General features: G+C 57.6%; 13 protein-coding genes across 13 annotated transcripts; 6 read left to right on the plus strand and 7 right to left on the minus strand.

Moving 5' to 3' along the window:
- Positions 1–165: 165 nt before the first annotated feature.
- Positions 166–2,091, plus strand: PHSY_001368 (asparagine synthetase; the record flags this gene model as incomplete). Its single annotated transcript, XM_012332000.1, has 1 exon — positions 166–2,091. The coding sequence occupies one exon, from the start codon at positions 166–168 to the stop codon at positions 2,089–2,091; it is 1,926 nt and encodes a 641-aa protein (XP_012187390.1).
- A 222-nt stretch (positions 2,092–2,313) lies between these two features.
- On the minus strand, positions 2,314–3,294 carry PHSY_001369 (chitin synthase export chaperone; the record flags this gene model as incomplete). The annotated part of the gene is made up of 1 exon (XM_012332001.1): positions 2,314–3,294. The coding sequence occupies one exon, from the start codon at positions 3,292–3,294 to the stop codon at positions 2,314–2,316; it is 981 nt and encodes a 326-aa protein (XP_012187391.1).
- Positions 3,295–4,283: 989 nt separating this feature from the next.
- Positions 4,284–6,725, minus strand: PHSY_001370 (hypothetical protein; the record flags this gene model as incomplete). Its single annotated transcript, XM_012332002.1, has 1 exon — positions 4,284–6,725. One exon carries the CDS (start codon positions 6,723–6,725, stop codon positions 4,284–4,286), a length of 2,442 nt encoding a protein of 813 aa, XP_012187392.1.
- Positions 6,726–6,860: 135 nt separating this feature from the next.
- On the minus strand, positions 6,861–7,403 carry PHSY_001371 (inositol oxygenase; the record flags this gene model as incomplete). Its single annotated transcript, XM_012332003.1, has 1 exon — positions 6,861–7,403. The coding sequence occupies one exon, from the start codon at positions 7,401–7,403 to the stop codon at positions 6,861–6,863; it is 543 nt and encodes a 180-aa protein (XP_012187393.1).
- A 1,056-nt stretch (positions 7,404–8,459) lies between these two features.
- On the plus strand, positions 8,460–9,568 carry PHSY_001372 (hypothetical protein; the record flags this gene model as incomplete). Its single annotated transcript, XM_012332004.1, has 2 exons — positions 8,460–9,117; positions 9,207–9,568. 2 exons carry the CDS (start codon positions 8,460–8,462, stop codon positions 9,566–9,568), a joined length of 1,020 nt encoding a protein of 339 aa, XP_012187394.1.
- Positions 9,569–9,908: 340 nt separating this feature from the next.
- PHSY_001373 (hypothetical protein) lies at positions 9,909–12,182 on the plus strand (the record flags this gene model as incomplete). The annotated part of the gene is made up of 1 exon (XM_012332005.1): positions 9,909–12,182. One exon carries the CDS (start codon positions 9,909–9,911, stop codon positions 12,180–12,182), a length of 2,274 nt encoding a protein of 757 aa, XP_012187395.1.
- A 250-nt stretch (positions 12,183–12,432) lies between these two features.
- On the minus strand, positions 12,433–13,368 carry PHSY_001374 (hypothetical protein; the record flags this gene model as incomplete). Its single annotated transcript, XM_012332006.1, has 1 exon — positions 12,433–13,368. One exon carries the CDS (start codon positions 13,366–13,368, stop codon positions 12,433–12,435), a length of 936 nt encoding a protein of 311 aa, XP_012187396.1.
- A 1,001-nt stretch (positions 13,369–14,369) lies between these two features.
- Positions 14,370–16,319, minus strand: PHSY_001375 (polyadenylate-binding protein; the record flags this gene model as incomplete). The annotated part of the gene is made up of 1 exon (XM_012332007.1): positions 14,370–16,319. The coding sequence occupies one exon, from the start codon at positions 16,317–16,319 to the stop codon at positions 14,370–14,372; it is 1,950 nt and encodes a 649-aa protein (XP_012187397.1).
- Positions 16,320–18,087: 1,768 nt separating this feature from the next.
- Positions 18,088–18,717, minus strand: PHSY_001376 (potential mitochondrial presequence-associated import motor subunit; the record flags this gene model as incomplete). The annotated part of the gene is made up of 1 exon (XM_012332008.1): positions 18,088–18,717. The coding sequence occupies one exon, from the start codon at positions 18,715–18,717 to the stop codon at positions 18,088–18,090; it is 630 nt and encodes a 209-aa protein (XP_012187398.1).
- Positions 18,718–19,289: 572 nt separating this feature from the next.
- Positions 19,290–19,811, plus strand: PHSY_001377 (hypothetical protein; the record flags this gene model as incomplete). The annotated part of the gene is made up of 1 exon (XM_012332009.1): positions 19,290–19,811. One exon carries the CDS (start codon positions 19,290–19,292, stop codon positions 19,809–19,811), a length of 522 nt encoding a protein of 173 aa, XP_012187399.1.
- Positions 19,812–19,939: 128 nt separating this feature from the next.
- PHSY_001378 (hypothetical protein) lies at positions 19,940–23,101 on the plus strand (the record flags this gene model as incomplete). The annotated part of the gene is made up of 1 exon (XM_012332010.1): positions 19,940–23,101. One exon carries the CDS (start codon positions 19,940–19,942, stop codon positions 23,099–23,101), a length of 3,162 nt encoding a protein of 1,053 aa, XP_012187400.1.
- Positions 23,102–23,291: 190 nt separating this feature from the next.
- On the minus strand, positions 23,292–24,209 carry PHSY_001379 (hypothetical protein; the record flags this gene model as incomplete). The annotated part of the gene is made up of 1 exon (XM_012332011.1): positions 23,292–24,209. The coding sequence occupies one exon, from the start codon at positions 24,207–24,209 to the stop codon at positions 23,292–23,294; it is 918 nt and encodes a 305-aa protein (XP_012187401.1).
- Positions 24,210–24,688: 479 nt separating this feature from the next.
- On the plus strand, positions 24,689–26,683 carry PHSY_001380 (putative protein kinase; the record flags this gene model as incomplete). The annotated part of the gene is made up of 1 exon (XM_012332012.1): positions 24,689–26,683. One exon carries the CDS (start codon positions 24,689–24,691, stop codon positions 26,681–26,683), a length of 1,995 nt encoding a protein of 664 aa, XP_012187402.1.
- Positions 26,684–26,724: the final 41 nt, after the last annotated feature.

Genomic DNA, 26,724 nt, shown 5'->3' on the forward strand with positions numbered 1-26,724 from the left:
GTGCAGCATTCTGTTCGCCGTCTTAACAGAACCTTCAAAAAAGGCCAGAATGCCGGCCATTTGAGCGTTTTAGCTGCCGAGCTGCTTTTTTTGGCGGATCAAGAAGAAAGCACTTCTACATGCATGCCGCTGCCTCTCACTCTAATCGCCGTGCACCCAGCATCAATGTGCGGTATCGGCGTCCTCATCTCGCCCGCAGTGGCAGTGGGTGAACGAGGTCAAGATGTAGCGACGCCATTGGAAGGATACTGGCCGTCGGTCCTCGACAACATTCGCGACAGAGGTCCTGACTGCTCGAGTTCAGTGCAGCACGAATTCCGGGCTCCTTCCTCCACCGCCGCTTCGAGTAGCGCAACCATCACAGCATGGACGCTGTCTCTCACCTCGAGCGTCCTCAGCCTACGTGGTGACGGCATCACCCAGCAGCCACTTACGAGCTCCGATGGGCAGCTGCTCTTGGCATGGAACGGTCAGATCTTCGACTGGGACAGCAACGCATCGAGTCACGCAACCTCCTCTCGCGTACGACTCGTCTCGGGAGAGAACGATGGCATCATCTCGCTCGATCGCATTCAACAGCTCCTCGACCAACAGAAAGATCACGATAAGAGTCCGAGCTCGACTGGATCAGCTCTCAACGCCGCTTTGTCGGAAATCGAAGGTCCCTACGCATTTGTCTTGCTCGACCGTCGTGAGTCCAAGCTGTATTTCGGACGTGATCCGCTGGGAAGGCGATCGTTACTGTTGCAGAGACTGCCTCAACACTCGACTCTCGCCATCGTTTCCGTCGCTGGAGGAGAATCGCCACACGGCCTCGACCCGGAAGACTCACGGTCCGGTGCAACCCTGACGGAGATCGACTGCTCCTCGCTGTGGCACATCGACCTCCTTCACACGCCCACCTCACCGCATCCTCTTCCCCGGCTCACTTCACGCTTCAATTCTCCTCTCTTGCTGCGAGAACTCCAACCAGCCGACCAGCAACAATACGACCCTCCCAGATCACCAGAGCAGATCCGACAAGACTTTCTCGCCGTGCTCTCCGAAAGCGTACGGAGGCGCGTCACCAACATCGACACGGACCAGCCGGCCGACGAAGCGCACGTGGCGATCTTGTTTTCAGGTGGACTCGATTGCACTACTCTGGCTCTGTTGGCGGATCGTCATGTGCCCAAGGATCAGCCGATCGATCTGCTCAACGTCGGGTTCGAGAATGTCAGGGCGATCGAAGCTGCCAAGTTGGAGAGCGAGAAGAGGATACGCTCGAAGCTGAAAGCTGCACAGAAGGGGAGGAAGCCTGCAGCGCAAACCCGGGACATCGACATCGACAGTGCTGAAGCCGATCAGAAGGGGCCCGCTACCGTTGTTGAAGATGATCAGACCGACGACGTCCACACCACCGACATCTACGCGGTTCCGGACCGTCTCACCGGCATCTCCTCCTACACCGAGCTCTTAACCCTCTCTCCCCACCGTCGCTGGAACTTCGTCTGCATCAACATCCCCTACTCCGAATATACCTCTCACAAACCGCGCATCTCATCGCTCATGTCCCCCGCTTCCTCGGTGATGGATTTGAGCATCGCATCCGCGCTCTTCTTCGCCTCTCGTTCCCGCGGACATCTCCTCTCCACCTCCGATACCGCGTACACTTCACCCGCCAAAGTACTGATTTCCGGTCTCGGAGCGGACGAACTCCTCGCCGGATACTCGCGTCATCGTCAAGCCTACAACTCTTCTCTGCAATCGTTGGTCAGAGAACTTCAGATGGACCTCGATCGTCTACCTACCCGCAACCTGGGACGGGATGATCGAATCCTTTCCTCCCACGGAAAAGAATGCAGATATCCATTCTTGGATCGAACCGTGATCGAGTTCCTGACCTCGATTCCCGTGGAGCACAAGGTGAACCTAGTAAAGCTCGGAACGGAAGGCGCAGGTGGAGATAAGCGGTTACTGCGGGACGTGGCGAAAGAGTTGGGGTTGGTAGGGGCGTGCGAGCTGAAGAAGAGAGCGATGCAGTTCGGAACGCGCAGCGCAAAGATCGATGGCGGAAGCGCGAGGGCAAAGGGTCATCATCGACTTGCTTGAAACCGCTGTAGGCGTAGGACGCCATGTTGCTCATTCAATCTATTTCAAGACAGTGTCGACCCAAACCAGCGATTGATTAGAAAACAGTGTCCATGATTGCAATGATCATCACCGAAACAAAAGACAAAAAGATAAAACAAAAGGAGGTGAAGGCCAACTACTCGCCCACTCACGCTCATCACCGAGTGTTACGATCGCAGCGACTTCCTCCGCCCCCGTCCTTCAGTGCGAGTAGTTCCCAACGGGCGGATACCCCATGCCGCTCTTGCCCACCTGCGGCGCACCCCCCTGGTGCATACCAAACCTGCTCGGGCTGCTGCCCCTCCCCCACTCGCCCTCTCCACCCTCCGAGCTGCCGCCTCCGCCAATCAACGGATCCTTGACCTCCCACACGCTCTGCTTGCTTCCTACACTGAACTCGAGATCCTCCTTGGTAATGCTATCCCAGTACTTGTACACCATCATGACCGCCAGCAACATGCACAGCGTACCGAAGAACGTTCCGTCGATGTAGTGCTTCACGGCACGGCAGACTTCCTCTCCGAAACCGTACATCAGGATGAGTCCCGCGGCGAAGAAGAAGAGGCCGAAAGTGATGTCACCCAGCGGCCATCTGTCGTCCAACGTCCTGAGGACCAGAAGCACCTGGGAAACTGTATAGATGATGACGCAGGCCAGGGGGAAGATCAACTCGACGATCCACAGCCCGGTCTGCTTGGTCGGCGACATTCCCGCGAAACCCTTAAACGTAGCGAGACTGACGAAAATCCCGACCGCGAACAACACCACCGAACTCAACCTCAAGAACCAGAGACTCTTTGGCGTTCCATCCTCCGCAAACTGGAATCCAACAAAGCCGTTGATCAACAGACACCAAAAGATGGCCGTCTTCAATCCGACGTACACGCCTGTCAAGTACAGGTACGCCGCCGAATACGTCGGAACGATGGCCGAATCCAAAAAGATGACCAGGATCTCCGAAAGCGCGTAGAGGTAGAAGAAGAGCACGATCTCCTTGCGACCTACGGCGGTGTACTTGGAGCGAATGTGGTAGACCATGATGGCGGTCATGACGAGAGCTGCGATGTGGATGAAGCACGTGGCGGGTTGAAAGATGATGGTCTTGTTGATCTCGACATTGCGCGAGTAGCAGATGGGTTCGAGACCGAGACCGGAGCTGCCCAGGAGCGGGCAGACTACCATGGAGATCTCATCGCAAATCGATGAGTAGGAGCCGAACGAGAAGCCCATCTTTGCGTGCTTAGCTTAGAACGTGCTTAGAGACGCTTTGTCGACCTCGGAAATGACTGTGTGGTGTTGCTGATCGAGTCGAATGAGGAGATGACTTTGTTTTCGTGAACGATGCTGCGTTGTTGCTGTTCCCAAAACAAATGCAGTGGCGATGCAACCAAGGAAAAAACACGCACCAGTCGTGTAAGTCCGAGCTTGTACGCTGCTGGAGCCGAGCGAAGAAATAGCCGTGTCGTGGTCGAGTTCTTCGTCGCGCTCGTAATCGTTTGTATCGATGCGAGTCGCAGAGAGCGAAAGAGTGTGAGGAGGAAGATGATGATGATGATGGAGATGATCGCAAAGCAGCAAGTCCACGAAATAACTGCACCCTGTGCACCGCTCTCTCTCTCTCTCTGCTGTGTGTATTTCTCGATCGTCAATGTTTCTCCATGGCCGTAGCTTCCGACAAATTCAACATCACACAGCACGGCGCGGTTTTCCAAAAATCGGGCGGTGTTTCGCTTGTTTCTCTCTCAGAGTCTCGTCCTGCTAGCCAACTCTGCAACGCCGAGCTGGCTGAAAGTATTTAATATTTTTTCTATTATAAAATTCAACCACTTCAGAGGAGCGCGTTTCTGCTGTCGCTCTCATCCTCACAACACGCGCTCGCATGCACGGAATCCGTCGAAACTCGTAACTAATTCACCGCTGCTGCAATTTCGCTTCGGGATGACAGATCGGTGCATCTTGCAAAAGGGGCGTTTCCAAATTCCCCTATGTTCGGCTTTTACTCGAAAATGTGAGATCGTGGTGAGCTCTTGTGGCTCTGCGGCTCTGCCTTGCTTCTAGGAGAAAGTTTCGACGTTTGGCAGTACAAAAGAAGTGCAGCATTGCAACCATGTTACGAGCTACGTGCCGTGGGATTGCAAGCGAAACCATGAGCATGATGAGAGGCAACACTCTTACAACGCCCAGATCTTGACAACGCTATCTTTTCCACCCGAAACGGCATATCTGTCCATGTACCTCAGCCTCTCCACCGGCGAAGTGTGTCCGTTGAGCGTCAACGATCCGTGCTGTAGCGTGGTACGGTTGAAGATCTTGACACCATTCTCGCCTGTCGCGGCGAGGATCTTTCGCGAGTCGAACTGCAACGCCGTGACGGGGTGATCGTACCTGACCGTGTCCGAGATGCTGCCCATGCGCAGATCCCAGATGCGCATCGACTTGTCCAAGCTGCCCGAGATGATGTGATGCTCGTCGAACTGCAGACACGTCACGGGTGCCGTGTGGCCGAGCAAGGTGCGGTGCGCTTGACCCGTTCGCATATCCCACATGCGCACACCGCCGTCTCCGGAACCACTGGCCAGCGCATAGCCCCAGAACTGCACTCCGCCCACAAAGTCTTGGTACATCTCCCAGCTGCCATCCGCGTAGGGTGGAGTTGGGTACGCAAAGGCGCCAGAGAGGTTGTTGAGCACCGAGAACGAATCGCGCGAAGTCAGGTCGGGTCGAGTTGGCCCCAGAATCGACGAGGACGATGCCTTGCGTGACGGTGACTCGGGGAAGCCGAACTCGGACTGCGAGATGGCCTGCGACGACGTCGGATTCGAGATGGCCCATAGAATGTCCATGGTGAGCACGCATTGGCCCGTGTTGAGATCCCACTGACGCAACGTCTTGTCCGAAGCACCGGTGACCAAACAATTGTCGTCAAAGTAGAGTGCCGTGACCGACTTGCTGTGGCCCTCGAGGTTCTTGACGCACGGATCAAACTCGTCGCGCACATCCTCATCGTCGTCCTCTCCAAGAGTCGTGTCGCCATCGCGGATCTTGATGCTATCCATGCTTTCGTCTCCGGTGAACTGGGGACTGCGGTTGAGGTCGGGCGACCTTCGGCGTGGTTGAAGCTCTCCCGAAGCCGTCATGGTGCGCCTCGCCTCGAAGTTCTCCACCTTGGTCAAGTCCCAGATGCGGATCGAGTGGTCAGAGCCACCGGTGATGCACACCTCGTCCTCGACCTGCAGGCACTTGACCGTGCCGGTGTGTCCGCGCAACCTGCCCACCTCATCACCCGAAGCCAGATCCCACACGCGCACCGTCTCGTCGAGCGATGCTGAAACCAAAGTTCCGTACGGCTCGGTGAAGTCCAGTGAAGTGATGGGAGCCGAGTGATCGGCGAGCGTCATGAAGGCGACACCAGATGGCAGCTCGTCGTGTTCGGATGGCATGAACAGAGGTCCCTTGCGTCGACGACTGCTGCTCTGGCTGGTCGTCGCTCCCGACGCCGCCGCGTTAGCCGCAGCAGCGGGTCCACCAGGCATAGCGCGCAGGTGCTTTTGGACGGCCAAGAGCTCTCCGACTCCCTCGTGCTCGTCGTTGAGCTCGAGCTCCTCCTCGCGTAGACCCAGAAGCTTCTTGTGAAGACCAGCCTTGATCTTTTCGAGCACCTTGATCTTTGCATCGACAGCAGCCATCTCTGAATCGATGAGCGAGCGCCGCACACCCACGTCGTCCTGCTCGCGCTCGATTTCCCGCAGCTGCCTTTCAAGCTCTTCGAGTTCGATGGCTTGAGTTCGATTGCCGTCCTTACCTCTGGAGATGATGCGGCTCGCCTGATTCCTGCGTGCATGACGCTGCTCGCGCGCCTGGAAGGCCGAGACAGGCTCGGTTTCGACACCTTCCACCATGAGACCGCGCGCCTTGTCGCCCATCGCCTTAAGGCCAAGCTTGGTAGGACCTTCAGGCCCATCCTCGAATCCGCTGGCGACAGCACGGACGCGTCTGCGGCGTGACCGCCCCTCGGTGGAGCTGGGTATTGTGGCTTGGAAGCCCCTTAGAAGCGAGACGGAGGGATCAGAGCCTTTCGACTTGGAAGCTTCGATGGCACCTCGGGAGCCGGACTGTGCATCTCCATTAGCAGTAATGTCGAGGTCCTGTGCTGCCGTTGCGAGGATGCGATCGCTCTCTTCGAGCACAAACAGCTCATTGGAGGTGATGCCATTCATCGGCCCTCGGCCGATACCAGATTGGATGAGCGAGCCGCCGATACGAACGAGAGATCTGGCGGGACTGGTGATGGAGAAGCCAGGAGTGAGCAGCAGCCGCGCTCGGCGTTGGCCATCGGGAGTGAGGCCGAGGGCGGTGTTGGAGTTGGTGACCGCCGCCATCATGCGGGTGGTCATGAGTTGAGGGGCGACATCGGAAAGCAGGCGACTCGGCTCGCTGTGACCGTTGATGGGGCTGGAGCCGAGGTAGGGAGAGCCGGGAGCGAATGGCTGGAGATAGGCTTTTGTGGAGTTGAGCGCGCCTGAGAGCGTGTCGCGGATCGAGGCCGAAGATGCGATGCCGGAGCTGGGCTCGCCAGCTCGCCGATCGGCGCCGAGGAGCGGACTGTAGCTCATCTTCGACCTGTCAGATGGCTGTTCTGAAGCACCGGCGGCTGTGTGTGTCGATGTACGTGCAGAAGTATGTCCAGCTCCTGTATCGGTGTGTGCAGATCGTTGAGGCTTCGACCGCCGAGGTTACGCGATGCCGTTCTACGCAGGAAAGACTGTGCGCTGCGAATGAAAGCGGATCGGCTTCTGCTGGCTTCGAAATGCGTGTCGAGTGCGCAGCGGGTGTGCAAGTGGTGAAGGGATGCTTGCTTCCGTGTGAGGACGGAAGGCAACCCGTATGTTGCGCAGCGAGGTGGTCAAAGGGACCTCCACTTGCGTGCGTTGGCGAAGCTTGTTAGGAGAAATGGGCGAGTCCGGCTGCGTGAACCTTGTGTGCTGCTCTTTGTACCGAGAACGAGCTCGCACGATGCACGGATCTGAGTATGCAGAGGCAAACACAGAAGAGCGAGACGATGCAGATGATGAAGGAAACCGATGTCGAGAACAAAGCCGATGACAGATTCCGGTGGGCACGGCCTCTTGTGCGATAAGTTCAAGGCCCCCGACGAATTCTCTATCGGAATTCCTTTTTTGCGCTCTGGTGCGGTGCTTGGCGGCCGAAAGAGCACAAGAGAGAAAGCGATTCCGGTGAGACACGCGCCTGATATTTTCGGAAAAGACCCTTTTTTGCTCTCCCCGAGGCATCCATCCACCACACAAAGGCGAGCAGACAGACAAACGAGCGTGATGGCCCAAATTTACTCTGGACAGGCTCGGGTACATTTCGAATCACAGCATCCGGTTCGAGGTCGAGGTCGAGGTCTTAGTTGCTTCGGAATGCAACTTCCCTCGAGGCTGAAGCCTGATTCGGTCCTTTGCGCCAAGTCGAGTTTCAGAGCCAAAGAAGGTCAATAAGCTCGCAAGGCATTGAAGTGGTCGCACAGAGCGGCGCTTTTCACCGTGTACACTAGGCTAACTTTGTTTGTCGGTCGATGAGGCCCTGCGAACGAAGGACAGAGCCAAGGAGGATGTGCCATTTGAGCCCAAAAGCCCCACTCAGAAGCATCAAATCATTGTCTTGTCCCTTTGAACTGTCCTTCGAGCCACAACTGTCCTCGTTCGAAACCGGTTCGAGATAGAGTCTGCTGCGCTCAAGTGGGCGGATCCTTCTACGCCGCGCGCTGCCAAATGAGCAAAGAGGTGACCGAGCCTCTGCGCCTCAGCTGGACGCCCACTCTCCCGAATGACAGGCGAATCTACTTTTCGTGCGGTTGACGCGTGAGCTGGGATGGCGTTGTCCATTTACGCGAAAAGCTCGAGCGCTCGCCACGAACCGCCCGCGACCGAAAGCGAGTCTGAGGCACACAGACGGCAGAGGAAAGTGGACGACAAGTTACCCACCAGGGGAGCTTTGGACCCTTGAGAGTGCGAGACAGCTTTTGCCTCTTGCTGTGCACGAGCGACGCAGCGCAATAATGTGTGTGAGAAGATTCCAGCGGCAAGGTCACTCGAGTATGGTCCCAGCTAGCTGACCCCTTGTCACACGCCTTCACATCATCTCACTTCAGCAGACCTTCACACACCTTCTTCTTTGACGTACACTTCCGCTCGACCGTCTCCTGCAGTCGGCTAGACGTCATTAAAGAGCGAGCCGTATAGTCTCATCGCCGTCCAAGCGTCTCGGGGGCAGCAGCTAGCCAAGGGCACGATCAGGATCTCAGCATCTCTCCGCAGCGATCGACGAGGCCTGACCTACTCAAGATGCCACTTACCAGAGCGCTTTCAGCACGCTTGCAGGTGGGTTCTCGCCGACAATCTGCGCCCAGTGCAAAGAAGGGTGCAGCCAGCGATGATATCGTGGCTCTCAAGTTGCAGGCCAAGGCCAGCTCGTCCCCCAGCGTACAAGCTGGCGGAGCAACCCGTGCTCTCGTAGCCGGTACTTTCGCCCAACTCAATGTCCAGCAATCCTCCTGCAAGGGCTCCTCCTCAAGCTCGACCACTTCAGCGCCCGCAGCATCGACATCATCAAGGTCGCGCTATGTACGAAGAGGAAGCAGCCATTTCTCGTCGCGCTCTTCCACCTCATCTCGACGCTCCATCCTCGGCAGTTCCGATTTCAGAGAGTCTTCCGACGACGAGAACGACGATCAGCGCCGCTCGGGCAGACTCGGAGGATGCTCTGCATTCCCTTTGACCGCCGATCGACCCGACGACAGCAATAAAGAAAACGTCGCTCCCTTTCGGTGCGCCTCGCAAGATGTGCTCGAGACCGAGGCTCGTGATGCACAGCACGAAGATGCGATTCGCCGTACCAGCAGCGCAACCCGCACGAACAGTCTCATGGAGCGACATACCTTCTCGTCACCTCGTCGCCTCAGCCGCAGCTCCACCACATCCGACCTTTCCACAACCTCCCCAGGTAAGTTCCTCTTTCGTTCCCGACTTGCAGAAGGGATCACGATCCATCAGACGTGTTGCGGCATGTTTTGTCGAGTGTTCCCGTCCCAGGAGCAAAGTCGACCATGCCTATGCCAAAGGACAAGCGTGGCGGCAGAAGCAGCATCAGCAGCTCTGTCATCTTCTACGATCGATCTGGTGCAGCAGTCGGTGTTCAACTCCACTCTCCACAGTCACGATTTTTCCGAAGATGTGGCTGCTCCTCTGCTGTTCTGCTGCCGCGCTTTTTTGGCTTGCAAAGTGTGACTTTGGCAAAGTGCAGAATTCAAGTGCTGCGAATTTCTGTCTCGCAGCCAGCCCAATTGGACTCTGTGGCTCTCCCTGCTGCTGCCCACGACGCGCCCATTTACGCGTTGGAAGCAATGCACGACTGCTGCGCGTCTACAGCTAGAATTTCGCACACCTGCATCTGACCAGCCAAGGAAATTCCAGGCGACACTCAGGCACACGTCAAGTTTCAGAAGAGATGTAGCAGACGGCTGATCATGATCCTATCTTCTCTCTTGCTTCTCACTCTCTCACCTCGACACTTCTGGCTTGTTCTCCATTGCATCGCTCGTTCTGCATCTGCTCGTTTCCGCTCTCGCTCGCTCCCTCTCGAATCGTCGCATACATCGTCTTTGCTATTCTCGGCTTCCATACCCTGCACCTCGTCCTGTCATCCTTATTCACCGATCCTCCTTTTTGCCGATTACATCGCCTTCTGTATACCCGACCGCAGCTCTCAACATGTCGAGGACGCCTTCAAGACGCATGGCACGTTCCACATCAGACCACGCGCTCCTCAGCTCTTCACCCAGCACGCCCAATCGTCGACCCTTGGCGCTATCCACCTCGGCGAGAAAGCGATCCCGCAACGACGTCGACTTTGACACCGACGACGCATGTCTCCCTGCCAGTCCGCTTTCTCGTTTGCGTCTAGAGACCCCTGTCAACAGGCGAAGCTCGTCGTTGCATCACTTCAACAGCCCGAACACTTCCCGCTCCATCCCAGACGAGGAATCCGGATCCTACTTTCCCCTCTCATCCCAAGAGTCGGCACAGAGCTCCCTCTTTGACACGCACAGCATCGCCGAGAGTTCCTCCGCACCCACCTCCTCCAGCTCTTCCGACTGCGACGTGCCTTCTCCTGTCAACCACGCGCTGCTCGAATCGGCAAACCAACAAAAGTACTCGAGCGTCTATGCACACGCGAGGGCACTACTTCGCTACGCTGCAGGTGTCGACCCAGCAGAGACTGAGGCAGGTCTCACCATCACCAACGCTGCTGTCTCGAAGCTCGGCGGACATCACGTCAAGGTCGTCGGTCGCGAGTCGGAGCGTACCGCCATCCAGCTCTTCTTGCAGCACAACTTTGGCCTCTTTGCCGACGCAGAGCAGCGGGCAGCGAGCCTCAATGTGGAGCTCGATGGCGATGCTGAAGCTGCCTGCCTCTACGTCTGCGGTCTGCCGGGTACCGGAAAGACGGCGCTCGTCCGTTCGGTGCTCAACAGTCTCTCCGAGTCGACACCTTGCACGTCATCCTCGCCGAGCCTCCCTCGCGTCGCTTTTGTCAACTGCATGACCTTGTCGCACCCGCGCCTCATCTTTGGCAAAGTGCTCCAGGCGCTCGGCTCCAACGCCGCCGAAGGTCAGTCTGACGCCTTCGCCGAACAGGCTCTCTCCACCCTGATCCGCGACGGAAACCAGCGCATCCTCATCGTCCTCGACGAGATGGACCACCTCCTTCAGAGCCGTGCCCATCAAAACATTCTCTACAAGATCTTCTCGTGGACCGCCAACTCGAACCAATCCCCCGGTGCAGGTGCACGCGGCGGCTCCGCGTGCAGCCTCATCGGCATCGCCAACTCGCTCGACCTCACCGAACGCTTCGTCCCGCTGCTGGCTAGCAAGGGCGCTTCTCCTGCGCTGCTGCATTTTCGACCGTTCGAGGCGAACGAGATCGTCTCTGTCATTCGCGATAGGTTGTCTGGGCTGTATGCTCGATACGACGATCAGGAAGAGGAGCCAGCCTCTTCCGGCGAGGGTGTTGGAGAGAAAGACTCGCTCGCGTTGTTTACGCCGACGGCTGTCGAGCTGCTTGCAAAGAAGATCGCGGGTGCCACGGGCGATCTGAGGAAGGCGTTGGATGCAGCACGTTTGGCGGTGGAATTGGTGGAGGGAGAGCAGAGGAGGAAGGCGATGGTGGAAGTGGAAGCTAAGCGCGTCAAGGATGAGGCTGCTGCTGCTGCAGCTGCTTCGGCATCAGCAGAGGGAGCTTCTGCCGAGTCGACCGACGTTGAGCAGCCGCAAACCGCAGCAGCGGTACGTGCCAAGCTGCTCACCCACCTCACCCCCACCACCGCCCCCAAAGTGGGTCCCACCCAAATCCTCAAAGTGCTCACCTCCGTGCTCGGCTCCCCGAACCTCTCCAAGATCCGCAACCTCGGCGTGCAGCCCAAACTGGTGCTGCTCTCCATCCTCATCGCGCAAGCACGATCCGAGCAAGGGCTGAGCATCCTCGGCAGCGCCACCAGCGCCTCCCCACCCACCTCCGCCAGCACCGGATCCGCACTGCGCATCGTCGACATCGAACACACCTACCACGCCATCCTCCGCTCCGAAAACACGCTCTTCACGCCGCTTGAAGCGTCGGAACTGCTCGGCGTGTTCGACATGCTCGAGGTCAACGGTGTCATCCGCATCTCGAGCGAGGTCGAGACGCTCCACACGAGCTCGCGGGACGGTGTGACGGCGAGCAGTGTGGTCAGTCCGAGCGGCAAGCGGGCTGCGAAGAAGCAGCTGTTGGCGGGAAGCAGACACGTGTACCTCGCGATGAGCGGTGATGATGTTCAGAGGGGGATCTGTACCAACAGTCCGGGGATGGGGAGTGGAGCGGTGGCGGATACGATCGGGAGGGTGTGGGAGAGGGAGAAGGAGCGGGCTGTCAAGGCCAAGGTGTACCACAGTATTGCGGTGGAGAACGCGAGGATTCGTCAGGACGAGTTGGGAGGGGGGAGGATGGGCGTTCCCATTGGAAGCTTTTAGAAGAGGCGTGCAGTCGAGCCCACAATGAGTGGGGTTCTTGTTTTGTTTTGTTCTTTGCATTTCTTCTCATCGCATTCGTTTTCGTAACACTTTCCTGGACGGTTTGTGAGTGGCGCTGTGACTTGGCACTGGTGATCAGACCATATGTGTGTGTGTGTCAAGGTGAGGAGCAGCTTTACGGCAGTCCTGAGTGGAAAAGTAGCAGTTGAAAGAAAAAGATGACATTACTGAACGGATCCAACCCCCTCCTCTACGCTCTCTGTCTCTGTCTAGCGCCGATCGTCTTCAAATTGGCATAAACCTTACCCGGCGGGCTACCTCTGATCAACGCGACCACGGCATCCCTAGCGATCTTGATATTGCCAAAGTTACCCAAGATATGAATCTTTGTATCCGCAATGACCAATCTCGTTCTACTAGCGTTTTCGATCGCGAATCTGGTTCTGCCGTCCTTTCCGGCAATTCTACCGATAGCTCTACTCAAATTGTCACCCTGCAAGGTCTTTACGTCTTTGATCTCGAAGGTATCGATGAAGAGGTCGTCCATACGGAGCAGGGCGATTGCGTCGTCGGCTTCGAAACCGAGGGCGAAGGCTTTGACGAAATCGGCGCCCTTTTGGAGCATGCCCTGTTCGGTGGTGTAGCGGGAGGATTTGAGTTCGACGGTCTTGCGTGCCACGTTCATGCGGACTTGGAGGGAAGCCATTTCGACTAGGGGTGTGTAGATCTTGTGCCAGTCGTTTTTGAGCGGGGTGAGTCGATGTGGTGGGATGGGGATCTTGCGAAGCTGACCTTTGGCTACAGCGGTTAGCGAGGAAGCTGCGGATGCGGAGAGCGGTGCGAATGATGGTTTGCTTCCCGAAGAGGATGCAGGGGTGGAAGAAGTGGCAGCAGGTGTGGGAGCGGTAGCGGAAACGGATGATTCACCGATCATGAGATCATCATCTTCCTCCATGGATGCGGCCGTTTGGAAAGTATCATCTGCGATATCGATATCTTCATCATCGTCAGACCCTTCCTGTCCAAATGGCTTGCTGTGTTTCAGCACCACGTCGTCATCCTGCTCGCCAGCAGTAGATCGCGCTGCTCCCCCTACGATGCCTGCTTTGGCGGAAGCAGCCTTCTTGGACTTCGAAGACGAAGCAGTAGCTGCTGCCGACTGCTTGGATGAAGAGCTGGCTACCATTGTGTACGAGACGATGCGATTCGTAGTTTTCGAATGAAGCAGGTTTTGATCAGGTCGAGAGATTCGTCCTAGTCGTCCGATGTGATGACTATCCGTCCTGAAAGGATGAAGATGGCAACGTTTCCGATCAAGTGGTGGTGATGACGGAGGTGCGGATGGTGGAGAAAGCTCTTGACACTCGCCTCTCTCTCTCTCTGCAATACCACACTTTTTTGGAAGAAGCGAGACAGAAAAAAATTCACCCAACCTGCATGTCCAACCTGAAACAACTCTAAAAAAAAGTTCAAACGCACCAAAACCCACGGGGTAAGCCTGTTAGATCCGTACCCCGAGCATTGCTCTCGCTTTCGCTTCTCTCATGCAAGACGTGGCATCGACCACACAGACACCCGTCCCGTCACGAACAGCACATCCCAGTCGATCTTCGCACGGCACCAAATGAGAAGCAAAGCCAGATAGAATTTCGTCATACTAGCCCTAGAAGTAGGAAATCCAGCCGATGTGGACCAAGGATCATACAAAACAATCAGAGGCGGGTGATCAATGCTGATGCTCGAAAGCATCCCGAGCGTCGTGCATAAGAGGTGCTGGCGATGGCTAAAGGAGGCGTGCTGCAAGAGGTGCTGGTGTGTGTGAGAGCGCAAGAGTGAGAGACCGTCTTGAGACCCGGTGAGAGCAAGACAGAGAGAAACAAATATCATATCAACAAGGAACAGAAGGAAAGAAAGGAGGGGGCCGAAGGAGAATATTATACAACGCATCGCGAACAAATTGCAGACAAACAAAGACGGTTCGTCCTCCGTGCGCTTCGATAGAAGAGAAAATGCACCTCGCTACCTCCTAGCAATTCGACAAGCAGCACGACGTTCCAAGACACTGACGTGCAGCGGAAGGATCTTTTGGGGTGGGGAGTTGGGTCAGGGCCGGGGTTGACCGTGTCGGATGGAAATGGATCACCCGGAAGAGGGATCTCCGGAGGGTATGGTGTGGTGACCGCGCGATTAAGCCTCGGTCTTGGGAGCCTCAGCCTCAGCCTCGGCCTCAGCAGCCTCGTCGTTCTGCTGGTATTCCTTGAGCACCTCGAGCGCCTCGTTGACCTTGGCGTCCAGTGCCTCGCTCTCCTCGAGAAGGTGGAGCAACTCGGTGACGGGAAGCTCGAGGATCATGCCGGTGAGCTTACCGGCAAGCTCGGGCTGGCTGGCAGCAACCTTGGGGTAGATGGCCTCGCCGAGCATCTGCTTCTGCTCCTCAGGGCTGGCCTTGGCGAGAGCAGCCGCGGTCAGCGTACCGGGCTGACCAGCGTCGGGGCGCGCAGCAGGGCGCGCGGCAGGGCCACGCGGCATAGGCTGACCAGGCACGGGCTGGCCGGCGGGGCGAGGAGCACCGTTGACGCCGGTAGGGGGGCGAGCACCGGCGGGGGGTGCAGGGCCGCCAGCGGCGTTAGGCGCACCGCGAGGGGGGCGGGCGGGGCGGTAACCCTGAGGCACCATACCCGCAGGGAACTGGCCAGGCTGGCCGTAAGGAGCCATGGGCATGCCCTGGGGCATCATGCCGGCAGGAGCGTAACGGGGGCGCGGAATCATACCGCCGGGCTGGCCGGGGAACGCACCGGGCTGCGGGTAGTACATGCCTGGGCCGGGGTAGCCCATACCCTGAGCGGCGGCCTGCTGCTGGAGGCGCAGCTGGTTGCGCTGCATGATCTGCGCCTCGAGCTGCTGGCGACGGTCGTCCTTGCGCTGGGCGAGAGCAACGTAGAGCGGTCGGTTGTCGAGCATCTTGCCGTTCATCTCAGAGACGGCCTTGTTGGCCTCCTCGGGAGCAGAGTAGCACACGAAACCGAATCCGCGCGAGACGCCAGAGGGAGCGCGCATGATCTTGCACGAGGTGATGGCACCAAAGGGAGCAAACTCTTCGCGCAGACGCTCGTCGTCGTACGACTCGGGGATGTTCTTGAGGTACAGGTTGACGCCCTGGAACTTGGCGAGCTTCTCGTTCTTGGCGGCTTCGTACGAGCGGCGGAGCTCCTCCTCGCGCTCGCTCTTCTTCTGGGCGCGGGCCACAAAGAGCTTCTGACCCTTGTACTCGGAGTCGTGCAGCTCGTCGACGGCGGTCTGGGCCTCGTTGTGATCCTCAAAGTTGACGAAACCGAAGCCCTTGGACTTGCCGTCCTCGTCGCGCTGGAGCACGCACGAGGTGATCTTGCCGTACTTGGTGAAGAGCTTCTCGAACTCTTCGTCGGTGACCTCGGGGTCGACGTTCTTGGCGTAGACGTTGGTGAAGTTAGCGCGCGTCTCCTCGATCTTGGCCTGACGCTCCTTGCGGGGGATGTGGTGGCCGACGTACACCTTCTTGTCGTTCAAGAGCATTCCGTTGACGTGCTTGATGGCAGCCTCGGCAGCCTCGGCGGTCTCGTAGTGGACGAAACCGTATCCGAGCGAGCCGGTCTCGTTGGTGGCGACCTTGCACGAGAGAATGTTGCCAAAGGCCGCAAAAGTGTCGTGGAGGGCCTTGTTGTCGATGCCGGCGTCAAGGTTCTTGATGAAGATGTTGCCCTGACCGGTGCGTCGGAGGGCGGGGTCACGCTGGGACCACATGATACGGCAAGGACGGTTGCGAATGAGCGAGTAGTTGAGCTGCTCCATGGCGCGCTCACCGTCGTTGGTGTTGAGGAAGTTGACGTAGGCGTAGCCGAGCGAGCGACGGGTGACGGCATCACGGCAGACACGGATGCTGGCGACGGGACCGATCATGTTGAAGATCTCGAAGAGCATAGCCTCAGTGACGGAGGGGTCGAGCTCACCAACGTAGAGCGAGGTGTTGTTGGCGCCATCGCCGGAGTTGTTGTTGTTGCGCTCGCCGTTGGCGGCAGCCTGCTGCTCGGCGGCGGGAGCGGGGTTGGAGGCAGGGACGGCCTCGGCGGGGGTAGGGGCGGGGGACTCGGTGGACGACATGGTTTCGAGCTAGAGGGGGAGGTGGTTCCGAAAAGACGAAAGGATGAAAGGTCGAAGAGGATGAAAAGTTGAAAGTAGAAAAAGGAATAAGAAAGGGTACAAAGAGACTCTTTCTGGAGGTGGTGAACAGATGGAAGGAGAAAAGATGCAGTGGTCAGCAAAAGGGTTCAGCGTATGGTGGAGTCGAGGAGATCGCAAGAAGCACACGGGAGCGAGAGATCGACTCGAATCCATGAGGACAGGAAGGGAAGCCAGGTGGCTCTCTCCCTCGTGTCGGGTTCACAGCACAAAGCTGACGGCGTCTACCGCCACGACAGGATACGATCGACGTAGAAGTATGCGCGGATGTCGACGTTTGGCGGAGCAAGGAGCGTGGATTTGCAGAAGAGGCGGATTTGACCGTTCCATCTGCGCCTTATGGGTGGTCGCGGTCGTGCTCGTGCTCGTTGCTCGTCGCGCCAAATGCGATTGGACGGTGTTCCATCGCATCGTCTGCCGCCATTGCCTCCGCGCCGATGAGATGCTCGTCATTTGTTCGTCGAATCGCTCTCGCGCCGCGAGTGGTGCCGTGAAGCTCCTTGTGATCATCGGAAGGAGAGCTTACCTTTTGATATATGGGTTTTTTGGGTTTTCTGATTTGGCTTTATACGAAGAGTGACGACCAACAGGAGAGTCGACGGCTACCTCGGGGTTTTCTGGTTATAGAAGAGATGGTGTTTTTTGGGTTTTTTGGAGGAAAAGGTAGCAAGGCAAGATGGTGACGCCGGCTTTGTGAGAGGCAGACTCGCCGCACGACGAGCGAGCGAACCAGTAGACTGAGTCTCAGCCACGTCCTCCTCTTGCTGCTCCGTCACGCTGCGAGGAGGAAAAGACTTTTTTTTTGGTTTCGTTCTTCTCCGCTTGGCGAGTCGCGAAACGAGAGCGTCAACAGGGCTCACTCACCTCTCGAGGTGCAAAAATTGACCGCGAGCAGGAAAAAAAATGTCAACTTGAGAAGGCGCAGCAAATTTTTCTCGACAACTTTGTTCCACACTGCGAACAAGAAGAAGAAAAAAGCTGGCGGTGAGTCCGCCACGCGTGACAGTGGGCCTGGAGAGTGGCATTTGCAGAATGTAATCTCAGGCATGCACGGTTTGTATTGGCACGCGTCTTGGTTCGTATTGCTCTGCTGCAGTAGTTTGTATCGATCTAGTCAAGCCTGCAGACTTGCTACGGTCAGTGTCAGAAGACTTTTAGTCCCCAAGCCACTTGCGACTCATCCTGTGACATTCATACAACTTGTTTAGCCCTGCCGAGTCTGTGGGACACTCGCAGACAGTGTGTTCACACACTACGTTCGCAAAGCTAGGCATGAGGCCTGTCCGCGATCACTGGATGACGATCATGCCCATCCGGGTTGTTGAGAAAGTTGCAAAAGTGGTGATTGACTAGGCATTTTGTATGATATAAAAAGTACAGATTTACAAGAGCGCTCGAGATGAGCTTGTGGTGTTCCTGAGAGCGAGGCGACGGATACGATAGGGGTGCGAGAGAAGCCTGACCGGCATAAGGAAAAGGCAGAGGCGAGCAAGATGCGATATTGCCAGTGCGTCCTCTCGTCGAACGTGGAAGAGAGCTACGAGCGGGTCAGCGACAACATGCATTTCGCAGCGTCGAAAGCCTCTAGGCTGCGGCGACGAATCACTCCCAACCTTGCGACCTTTGCGTCGCTTGAACGCCTCTGCACTAGTGGCTACGAGCTAGGAAAGGCGGCCATTCAGCAGATCCCTTACTCGGTCGACTGAACGACGCCGACCTCGGCAGCTCGCAATAGACGATCCTTGATCTTGTATCCGACCTTGCTGCATTCGAGCACGGTGCCGGGCTCTTTGCCGGGGACAGGCGCCTGGTACAGCGCCTCGTGCTCCTTGGGGTCGAACTTCTCGCCGGTGGGGTCAAACTGGACGATACCGTGGGTGCGCAGCATGTCGAGCAATGACTTGGAGGTGAGGTCGACACCCGAATACAAGTCGGCTACAACACGGCGTGGGTCCTTCATGTCGAGGTCCTTGGAGGCAACACGCAGCTCCTCGGGCACCGACCTGAGCGCAAGCCCGAGAATGTCGATCGAGCTGGTGAGGTCCTTGGCGAGCTTGGTGATGGCGATGTCGCCTGCCAGCAACTTCTCATCCTTGGATCGTCGCTGCAGGTTCTGGTAGTCCGCCTTGCCGTATAGGATGGCTTCTTGCAACTCCTTGATCTTGGCATCCTTCTCCTTGATCTGAGCCTGCAAAGCGTCGCTGCCGGCTCCGGCGGCATCCTTGTCGGTGGCGCCCATGGCCTCGCCGGATGCCTTGGTCTCCTCTTCCTTCTTCTTCTCGGCAGAGTTGAAGGCAGTTCGTGCCGTCGAAAAGGTCATAGCTCGTGGCGCCGAGGTGAGGGCGAAGCTTCGAGGTGCGATCGATGCGAGCGCTTGCCTGGACGAACCGGCGACAGCGGATCTTGATGCGGATCGCAGAGCAAAGCCGAGCTGGCGTGATACGGAGCTCGACATTGTGATGACTGTGGTTTTCCTGAGAAGAGGTACGTGTGCGGGGGATGTGGTGGTTGTGGATGAGGAGGCAAAGGTGGGGCGAGAGTGGCCTGGAGTGGAGGCTGGCTGATGTCAAAAGTTGCCGTCGTCGTGCGACAAAGCGTTTCTTCTTGTTCTTCTTCCAGCTTCGTCCGGCTCATCCTCAGCTTCTGCCGTGCAGAGTCGGACTGCTTACTGGCTGAGCCTGCTTAGGAAGTGCGGGAATTTCCGATCCTGAATACGCCGGATTGCTGAGCGAATATTGTTGTAGAGGTGCTCGTCGGCTTGCCACCAAAGGCAATGTTAAGGCTCGACAACACGTTGAAATAACCGTCGCGAAATTCAACTTTTGCCAACTTGGTGCCGATATCTTTTTCCAGGGGTTCAAGCTCGCCTACTTATCATGGGCGGATGGATGCATGCAGGTGGTCGAGGCAGGAGACCAGTGTTTCGACATATTTGGTTCTGACTCGCTCACGCTGGACCCTGAGCGGGCGCGCGTATCACGCCAACGCTGTACCACAGCACAGCAGTACAGCAGCACAGCGGCGGTGAGTTATCAGCAGCAGCAGCTCAAGCTGCGCATTGCTCCACACGACCTGAGCCTGAATTGCGAATCTGGCCCTGCAGCTCGTCAGTCAAAAAGCGGCATGACTGGACTTGGATCTGCGGCTCCTTGTCTCGATCGTACAACGTACCGTCGGCGTCATCATCACCATCATCATCAACCACAACACCATCGCAGTCAACATCGTCAGTGTCACCCACACGCAGCACATGACTCTGACCTCCCTACGCAGGCCTCTCCACACACGTGCCCACTCACCGGAGCTCATGACTTTGGCCGCCTAGCTTACAAACGTACGATAGTGGAAAGTCGTTCCCATTCCTACAAGGACACGACCAGCTGCACCTCCTCTTCCCGGGTCAGCATTGCCTAGCACACCAGCAAAGGCTGCTCACGATCTTGGCATATCTCGGCGAGCGTGCAGCAGCCCCCGTACTCTAACCAGCGCCTGCGTTTGACCCATCTCGTACGCATCGACTGGTCGCGCAATCGTCAACGACCATGACGTCGCTCTCGCAGTATGCTTCACGCTTCCTCTCATCCGGTCTCGCCACCTCTGTTCGTCCGGGTGTGGATGCCGACCACGACGCCAACGATCCAAGCGATCCGCTCTTCTACAGCCACGCTTCGGTCTCGGGTGCTCCCTTCTCGCATCCCAACGCCCGTCACAACCCTTACGGTCCAGAGTACAGTCTGTCCAGCTCCGATGGCCTTCCTACACCACCAGCACACGCCAGATCTGGCGCACACAGCGGCATACTTCACAGCCTCACCGGCGCCAGTCGCTTCGGTCCCGCCTCTTTCCTCGCTTCGGGTCGAGGTAGACCGGCCCATGGTGCCGCATACGGTATTCGCGACTCGCTCATCCGTGAGATCGACGACGAGGACGATGTCGATCTCTGGCGCGACGATCGACGCATGCCGCGTCTAGCTTCTCGTCTGGCAGAGAGCTCCCTTTCCGAAGACCTCGCAGACAGCTTGGACGCCTCTGCAAGTGCCCTCGCTGCGCAGCAAAGCTCAGCAGCGCCGCCCGCCGCCACACCCTCCTCATCCTCGGTCATGAATGCTGTGCCATCGACCTCAAGAACGACGAGCGCACCCCGTCGGAGCGCGGCGAATGACGCACAGGATCCTTTTCTTGCTGATGGTGATCTCGATGACGTTGCCAGCCAGCACAGCCTTGCCAGCACCAAGGATCACCGCTCCTCTGACGATCGTTCAGTCCAAGCGTCGGCAGACCCTCAACATCTCTACGCACCCACTGGAAGCTCAAACTCATCGACTGCAGAGCAAACCCAGCGACGACAAGCTGCGAGGGCACGAGGCTGGCTCGCCCACGGATCCACCATCGATACTGACCCAGCAGCCCCTGCACGCGACTTGGCGCATCAAAATCCTCGCTACGACCCTTCTTCCTCGAGCCTCTACTCTCAGCAAGCACGCACACAGGACAGGAGCCACTTGGAAGATTCTTCGATGTACTCAAACTCCCCGAGGGTCAACCAGGCTCGTGCCAAACCCTCCCGCTCTCGTCGCAGCCGCACCGAAGGTCTTTTCAGCATCTACGATGAGCGTGAAGAGGACGATGACGAGCAACGATCCGATATGTCCCGCTCCAGATCCGGATCCGTGTCAGCCTCCTCCGTAACAGAGTCTGAGTACGACACCGAGGGCGACGGACGTCACCCGCAACGCAGTCGTCGGGCATCGCGCAACCGAGCTCGTCAGATGACATCCACCTTGCGCGAGCCTCTGCTTCCCTCTGGCTCTGGCAGCGCACGCCCGTTGAGGATCGCGGTCAGGCACAGCTCCGAGTCGGACGCATCTGACCTCGATGCCCAGTCTCGCCGCACCTGCCGCCATTCCAAGCAGAATCGCTCGCTTCGTAGCGATTCCAGGCCCAACGCCAGCAAGCGCGAAGCCGACACCATCGATGAAATTCACCTTTATCCCGCCCCTCCTGCTCGAGCAGGATGGGGTCCGTGGGCCAATCGCCTTGCGTTTGGCAAGTACCGCGACAAGACGGCCATAGCCAGCTTTGCGGCTGCCATCGGTGCGACCATTCTCATTGGCGCCTATCTCAGCTGGGGCGCCGGCACCCCGTCGCAGCCCAAGACACCAAAGACACGACCATCATCGTACTACACCATCACTCGCTCCTTTCCTATCTTGATCCTGCTCACGCTGCTGTCCTTTGGCGCTGGTCTCGCCAATCTGCTCCTTCTCCGCAACCTCAGCCGCTACGGAGGCGCCAAGGTGCTCCGGACTGGTCTCATGGGCGTCCCCATCGTGCTCGGTCTCGGGTGGGCCTGGGCATTCGCCGGCAGTTTCATCTACGACGATGAAGCCTGGTCCGGAGGCAGCTGGAGCACAACTGGTCTGCGAATTATCTCGATCGTTCCGCTGGCGCTCGCCGTGCTCTTTGCTCGCATGGTGTGGCAGCGTCGCAAGGCGCTCTCTAGATCGATCGCGGTCCTTGAGCTATCGTGCAACGTGGTGCTGCAGCACCCGGCTCTGCTTGTTTTGGCGTTGGCGTCGCTCGGTGCCTTTGCGCTGATCACGATCCCTTTCCTTTTCCTCTTCACGCGGCTCTTCCTCGTGGGCCACTTTGGGCGACAGGTCGGTGACTCGATGGAGTGGCAGACCGATGCAAAGGCCGCTTGGCTCGCCTGGGCTACCCTGTGCGCCTGGCTCTGGACGTGGGCTGTCTTGCGCGGCGTGCAGCGCGTGACTGTGGCAGGGGTGGTCAGTCACTGGTACTTCCATCGCATCGGCGAGGGGGACACTGCAGGTACCGATACTGCAGCTGACGCGGGACCTTCAACTGGTGGTCTAGCCGGCCCAAGCGGCGTCAGTGATGGACGCGCGCAGTCCTTCGACAAGCGACGGGCGGACGAGCAGCTCGCAAACGATACCATCTTTGACGGCGACTCAATCTACGACGAAGTGCCGGGTGCCCCTGGTTCGTACCCGCAGCAAGGGCGTCCCACCACGATGCGTCGACACGCGGCGCCGGACCCGACCGAAGTGGTTCGAGTCTCCTTTGCAAGGGCGACGGGACCAGCGCTCGGCTCTATCTGCATGTCGGCTCTGGCCCTCGCCGTTGTCAAGGCCCTCACCGTGGTGGCAGAGGTGGCTCGTCGAATTTCGGACGCTACTACGCAGCGCAGGGTGCCCAAGCTGCTACAGCCTCTGACGCACGTCGTTGTGGCTCTGGCCGGTTTGGGTGCCGTGCTGCAGAGCTACAGCGAACTGGCGCTGGTCTATGTCGGAGTGACGGGGGACGGATTCTGGACAGCAGCCAAGAAGAGCGCTCAGCTAGTCAGTAGGAGGGGAGTACAAGGTGTTATGGAGGGGCTCGTGATTAACCTTGTGCTGGACCTGACCGCCATCGCTCTGTCGTTCCTCGCTGGTCTGGTGGGCTTCCTGTTCTCGGCGCATCAGCTGCACGTTCCTGCCGATGCGCCGCTGGTGGGACTGCTGTGCGGCTTGCTCCCGTACTGGACGTTGCGACTGTGCGCGGACGTGCTCAGCAACGCTTCGGACACGCTCTACCTCTGCTATGCTATCGATCACGCATCGAACGACGAACACTGTCCAAAGGCGGCGGAAGCGTTCACTGCCAAGCCGACGGATGTTTCTGATTCGATCCTTCCCTTTTGAAGAGGTTCCACCGACCATCTTGCTCATGATACAGAAGCATGTTTCACGGTCGTGTCTGTCTGGAATCCAGGTCGTATTGCCAAACCACGGGTGTTTTGCAAGAGAGTGTGAGGAGAAATGCATTGCGAGGCGTGGAGAGCTCTGTTCAACCTACTATTTGTGATGCATATGCAATGTGAAGGAGCCATGCTCAAGCACGAGATCGCTTGCTGCCCCGAACGCCGGCTGCCTGCTTCTTCCTGGCAGCGGCTCTGGAGCCATCGGACTCATCGACGTCCATTGCATTCGCCGCGCCTTTTCCCTTCTTCCCGTGCTGTTGCTGCTGTTGAGCTTCGAGTTGGCGTTGGGACTCGATGAGATTTTGGAGCAGTGCTTGGTGGTGTTGTTGATTCTGGTGTGCTGTTTCGGCTGCGCTTGATCGTGTGCCCTCCATACGTGACTGGAGGCTTTCCAGCACGGAAGTTGTGGTCGATTGCCAAGTTGAAAGCGATGCAAAGATGGAATCCATCTGCATAGCACCGGATGAGAGGGAAGGGAGGGAAGAAAGTGCAGGTTGGGAGGGGAGAGAGGGGTGTGGTACGTCACGACCTTGAACGTGGTGTACTTCGAACCGCGATTGAAGCTCGTTGAGCTTGCCGGAGATGAGACCGGCGTAGATGGTTTCGATGATGAGATCTTCCAACTCCCTACCGTCGGTGCCTGAGATGCCGAGTGATTCGGACAGCGTCGTGTACGGGAGCGCTTTGTTCTGACACGCTAGAGAGAGCAGTGTGAGCTGTCGAAGCTTTTGCACTTGATCTCTTGACACATTGGGGAAGGATGCGAACTGAAGTAGATGTGTGTAGTCGCCGTATGTGCCGTATGCGAATAGACAGAGGAGCTGATAGGCTGTACCGAGCTGTGCATCTGTGGAGGCTGAGAGCTCGGCAACACCAGGTACATCGAACAGCTCGCCGAAGAAAAACACACCAGGAGCAGAGATAGCTTGATGGATGAGGTTAGCAGCGGCTGCACCACGTGGTTTTGTTGATCGAGCTACGAGGAGCAGCGGCTCGAGGCGTGAGGTGGAGGATGAAGCTGCGGCTGAGGTTGATGCGACTGCCGCCATGATTGTCAAGCAACTGTGTTGTTTGAGCTGTAAAGTTGAAGGTGGAAGGTGGAAGACGGAAGGTGGAAGGCAGGTGGAAGGTGCAAGTGTCAAAGTGGAGTATCGGATGAGGAAAGCTGAGCAGTGCGCATTGCATGCATTGTGGTCCGGGCGACTGTTTCTGTGATGATGTGAGATCTGCACTGTAACTAGGAAGAGATTTTCCTGATGTTGGAGGCTGAGTCAAGTTGCTTCAGTTCGCCGGGAATGCAATCTACCCGACGCGTCAAGCGCGACACTGAATTATTATCTTTCGCCGCCACTCTCCGACGCAGAGAACAACACTGAACAGAAATTTGTGTAGACCGACCATGCTACACTGTAGCTTGTTGCACATCCACCACCTCATCCAAGAGTCCACCTTCCTCCCATAGACACATAGGCGGCAGCCACAGTCGCATCGGATCCCATAGTCGCTGCAGTAGGACGGAGGAATCACCATGCCAATCCCGACATCCTCAACGGGGCAGTCGTACCCACCCGTCCTCGACTACCGCATCGTCCAACTCATCGGCGGAGGCGGCTTCAGCAAAGTGTTTCGCGCTGTCAACCCATCGTCCAAAGCACACGGTGTAGCCGCCATCAAAGTCATCTCGTACGCTCCGAATCGATCCAACAAATACCCCATCGACCGTCGAGCGTTGCAAAAGGAAGTACAGGTGCACTCGATCCTCAAACACCCCAATGTCCTCGAGTTCCTTGGAGCCGTCGAGCGAGGAGTGGACAAGAATGGCAACGCAGGCAAGGAGAAGGGCATCCTGATGGGTGAAGCCGTCGCCACCACCCAGGAATCCATCAAAGCGCGAGACAAGGAACGCCAAAAGATGCTCAGCTCCCCCTCTCACGATGAAAACTATGTGCCAGGTCTCTACATGGTGCTCGAGTTGGGAGCAGGCGGCGATCTCTTCGACAAGATTGCACCGGATTATGGCGTGGAGGAGGACCTAGCACACTTTTACTTTCAGCAGCTGCTAGCAGGTCTAGAGTACATCCATTCCCAGGGTGTGACGCATCGCGATATCAAGCCCGAAAACATGTTGCTCGATGCAGAGGGCAACCTCAAGATCGCCGACTTTGGCTTGTGTTCAGTGTACAAGTACAAGGGCAAGGAGCGAGAGCTGACAGGCGCCTGCGGCTCGTTGCCCTACATTGCTCCGGAGATGAACGGCAGGCCGTACCGTGGCGAGCCTGTCGACGTGTGGAGCTCCGGCGTGGTACTGTTCGCCATGCTGGTGGGAAGTACGCCATGGGACGAGCCGACGACCAGATCACCCGAGTACAACGCTTACCGAACAGGTGAGCTCTTTGCGTACGATCCGTGGACCAAGATCCCCAGCGATGCATTGTCACTGCTCAAAAAGATGATGCACCCCAATCCGGAGAAGCGAATCACGTTCGAACAGATCCGACGACATCGCTGGTTCAAACGCGCCAACGCCCTCATGACGCAAAAGGGCAAATGCAACGACCCCGTCAATTTGGCCGAAAAGCTGCTGCAAGGTCTCGCAGTCTCGGGCGACATCAATCTGGAAGTCAACGGTGCTGCGGCGGCGGCTGCACGTCGTCTCGACCTTCACACCGATGGTCAGAGAGCGCAGGTCCCTGAAAACGTCTCTCTCACACAACCCGAGGCTATCCAGAACAGCTCGTTTGGCTTGGCAGCGGGCAGGTCGGTAGCTCGCGGCTGGGCGGACGATGCAGGTCACGGTGGTGGCCTGGCTCTTCCCTCGTCGACGGCGATGCCTGCAATCGCCGTTGGCAGCAATGACATGTCACGTCGCTTGGCCATGAGCCAGCACATCTCGACACGTCGAGTCGAATTCTCTTCCTCTGGAAATGGCTCGGGCACCGAGATGGCTCTGCCCGGTGCTTCTCAGTTCACACAAGCGCTCAACCACTTCACCCAATTCGAAGCTCTCACGCACATGGCTGGAGCCGGCAGCTCGCATCTCCGCTTTTCGCCTCACCTTACGCGGTTCTTCTCGTCGACGACCGCAGCAGCCATGGTCGGCCTGATCACCAGCGTACTCGACGGTCTCGCCATCCAGAACGCGGTCCAAGCGATCGGAGACCACGAGGAGCTTGAGGAGGCGTACAACTTCATGGTCGATGGCGAGCCTGAGACCACGACGACTTCGAGCGACGATGGGTCACGAACATCTGGAGGTGGTAAGAGGCTCGCTATTGGATCTAGAGGCGCACGCGTACGTTTGGCGACGATGGACAAGCGCAAGTGTCCTTTGCGAGGTGAAGTTCGCGTGGAGAATCTCGCGGCGTCGGACAGCACGACGGATTCGGGAAATGTATCGGACGATGGCACAGCCAAATGTCTGGTGGTGATGAAGAGGAGCAAAGGAGATCCGTTGGAATGGCGAAGGCTCTTCCGAGAGATTTGCCGTCGGCCCGAGATCCAGGCTACCGTCATCTCGACGTGATCCGTTTGCGCTAGCCTTGGGCCCCCATCTGTAAGCTCTGT

This window comes from Pseudozyma hubeiensis (genome assembly GCF_000403515.1).
Source record: "Pseudozyma hubeiensis SY62 DNA, scaffold: PHS15, whole genome shotgun sequence".
Lineage (NCBI taxonomy): Eukaryota > Fungi > Basidiomycota > Ustilaginomycetes > Ustilaginales > Ustilaginaceae > Pseudozyma > Pseudozyma hubeiensis.